Source organism: Malaclemys terrapin, chromosome 2 (assembly GCF_027887155.1).
Source record: "Malaclemys terrapin pileata isolate rMalTer1 chromosome 2, rMalTer1.hap1, whole genome shotgun sequence".
NCBI lineage: Eukaryota > Metazoa > Chordata > Testudines > Emydidae > Malaclemys > Malaclemys terrapin.
In genome coordinates, this window is record NC_071506.1 from 59,792,194 (window position 1) to 59,795,075 (window position 2,882).

Sequence of the window (2,882 nt, forward strand, 5' to 3'; positions counted from 1 at the left end):
GTCGAAGTTAGCGCCGTTACATCGAATTAACCCTGCACCCGTCCACACCGCGAAGGTATTTAGTTCGATATAGAGGTCTCTTTAATTCGACTTCTGTACTCCTCCCCGACGAGGGGAGTAGCGCTAAATTCGACATGGCCATGTCGAATTAGGCTAGGTGTGGATGGAAATCGACGCTAATAGCTCCGGGAGCTATCCCACAGTGCACCACTCTGTTGACGCTCTGGACAGCAGTACGAGCTCGGATGCTCTGAACAGCCACACAGGAAAAGCCCCGGGAAAATTTGAATTTGAATTCCTTTTCCTGTCTGGCCAGTTTGAATCTCATTTCCTGTCTGGACATTGTGGCGAGCTCAGCAGCACTGGCAATGATGCAGAGCTCTCCAGCAGTGATGGCCGTGCAATCTCAGAATAGAAAGAGGGCCCCAGCATGGACTGATCGGGAAGTCTTGGATCTCATCGCTGTGTGGGGCGATGAGTCCGTGCTTTCCGAGCTGCGCTCCAAGAAACGGAATGCAAAGATCTACGAGAAGATCTCTAAAGACATGTCAGAGAGAGGATACAGCCGGGATGCAACGCAGTGCCGCGTGAAAATCAAGGAGCTGAGACAAGGCTACCAGAAGACCAAAGAGGCAAACGGACGCTCCGGATCCCATCCCCAGACATCCCGTTTCTACGAGGCACTGCATTCCATCCTAGGTGCGGCCGCCACCACTACCCCACCAGTGACCGTGGACTCTGAGGATGGGATATTGTCCACGGCCGGATCCTCGGACATGTTAGCGGACGGGGAAGATGAGGAAGGAGAAGAGGTGGACGAGGCAGTCGACAGCACTCACAACGCTGATTTCCCCGACAGCCAGGATCTCTTCATCACCCTTACAGAGATCCCCTACCAACCGTCCCCAGCCGTTACCCCGGACACAGAATCTGGGGAAGGATCAGCCAGTAAGTGTTGTAAACATCTAAACATTTATTTTTAACAGAACAGGAATATTAACAATTAAAAAAATGGGTTTCTCATGATTAGTTTGCCCTAGGCGCTTAACGGTTCAGTCATGGGCAGTGCAACTATTGAAAAAAAAATCTAGCAATGTCCAGTTTTGCATGATTGTCCTGCCCAAGCCGCTCTACTGTTTAGTCACTGCTACAGCAGCTAGAGTAAAATGCGGTCTATATGTCCGGGGATGGAGCAGAAATCCTCCTGTGACATCTCGAGGAAGCTCTCCTGGAGGTAATTGGAAATCTGTTGCATTAGGTTCCTGGGGAGAGCGGCCTTATTGGGTCCTCCGTAGTACAACACGTTGCCGCGCCACGAGACAAGCAAGTACTCGGGAATCATTGCTCTGCACAGCAGGGCGGCATACGGCCCTGGTCTTTGGAGGCTTTCCCGGAGCATTCTCTCTTTCTCGCTGTCAGAGATCCTCATGAGGGTGATGTCGCTCATGGTGACCTGCTTTGAATGAGGTAGGGGAATGTTAGTGTTGGGACTGCTTTACCGTTCCTTTACAGAACTGTAACCGCTGGTTTGCAGCCACGCGGTGGAGGCGGGAGAGGGGCAGCCGAAAGGGATCGTTCCCGGGGACAGCCGCGAGGGTGTGGGACAGGAGCAGAGTTCCTGCTTGCCGGATTGCTGGCAGCAGGGACCGACATTGATTTCAATGTGAAATGAGGCCATTGCTAATATTAAAGTTTTAAGCTGCCACGAGTCTACGGCTTACCATGTCTGCCTGCAACAGAAATTCCGTTGTCCTGACACGCTTCTCAAATGTGCTGTGCAAGACCCCAGGCACTGAATGCGAAGGCCGAGAATTCGACCTTGTGCTGAGTGCGCATGTGATAGGTGCTGTGCATGGTCTTGTTCACAGAGAAAGACTATGTTCTTTGTTCACAACTACATTTATCTTTCTGAGGAATTCACTCCCTTTTTCCCATTCCCACAGCCCCATCTGCGACTGTCTCACAACCTAGCCTGGCATCACACTCCCAGAGGCTAGCGAGGATTAGGCATAGGAAGAAGAGGACACGGGAGGACATGTTCTCAGAGCTTATGGCCTGCTCCCGAGCCCAGGCAGCACAGCAGACCCAGTGGCGGGAGAACTTGTCCCAAATGCAGCAAGCAAACATGGATCGGGAGGAGAGGTGGCGGCAGGAAGACCAGCAGGCGACTCAAACCCTGCTTGGACTACTGAGGGAGCAAACGGACACGCTCCGGCGCCTTGTGGATGTTCTGCAGGAACGGAGGCAGGAGGACAGAGCCCCACTGCAGTCCATCTCTAACCGCCCTCCCCCGCCACCAAGTCCCATACCCCCCTCACCCAAAGTGCACAGAAGGAGAGGCGGCAGAGTCCACGCAAACTCTCACTCCACCCCTGCAGAGAGCTCTAGTAGCAGAAGGCTCTCATTCCCCAAAATTTGACAAGTTCTTTCCTTCCCGCCTGACACAAGCCCCCGTCCAAGTTTCACCTCCCAGTTCCATGTGTAGTTGATAATAAAAAATATGTTTCTGTTAACTAATGTTTCCATCATGTTCTTTTGGAGGAGGGGGGGAAAGGGGGATGGTAATTGGACAGGACAGTCACCTTTGGCAGGGTACATAGGCGGGGGCAGGTACAGCAGCAGGGCACATACACAGTGCAGTGACTAGTTGCCCTGGTCAGTCTGGGAGGTGATTTTCATGTTCTGTAGTGGGGGGTGGGTTGCTCTGTGACTTTGTGGCGGGGGAGGGCAGTTACAGATCTTAAGCGGCGGTCCTTATGCAGGATCACAGAGCCACACAGCAGGAGATCTGTAACCGTCCTCCCCCTGCCACAAAGTCACATAGCCCCCCCATACACACAGTCCCGATCAGGAGGGGTGACAGGCTCCGTTGAAAGAACCAG

General features: G+C 53.0%; 1 protein-coding gene across 1 annotated transcript; it reads left to right on the top strand.

Moving 5' to 3' along the window:
* The first annotated feature begins 675 nt into the window (after nt 1-675).
* LOC128832806 (uncharacterized) lies at nt 676-2,446 on the top strand. Its single transcript, XM_054020430.1, has 2 exons — nt 676-948; nt 1,944-2,446. The coding sequence occupies exons 1-2, from the start codon at nt 777-779 to the stop codon at nt 2,417-2,419; spliced, it is 648 nt and encodes a 215-aa protein (XP_053876405.1). The 5' UTR covers nt 676-776; the 3' UTR covers nt 2,420-2,446.
* Nucleotides 2,447-2,882: the final 436 nt, after the last annotated feature.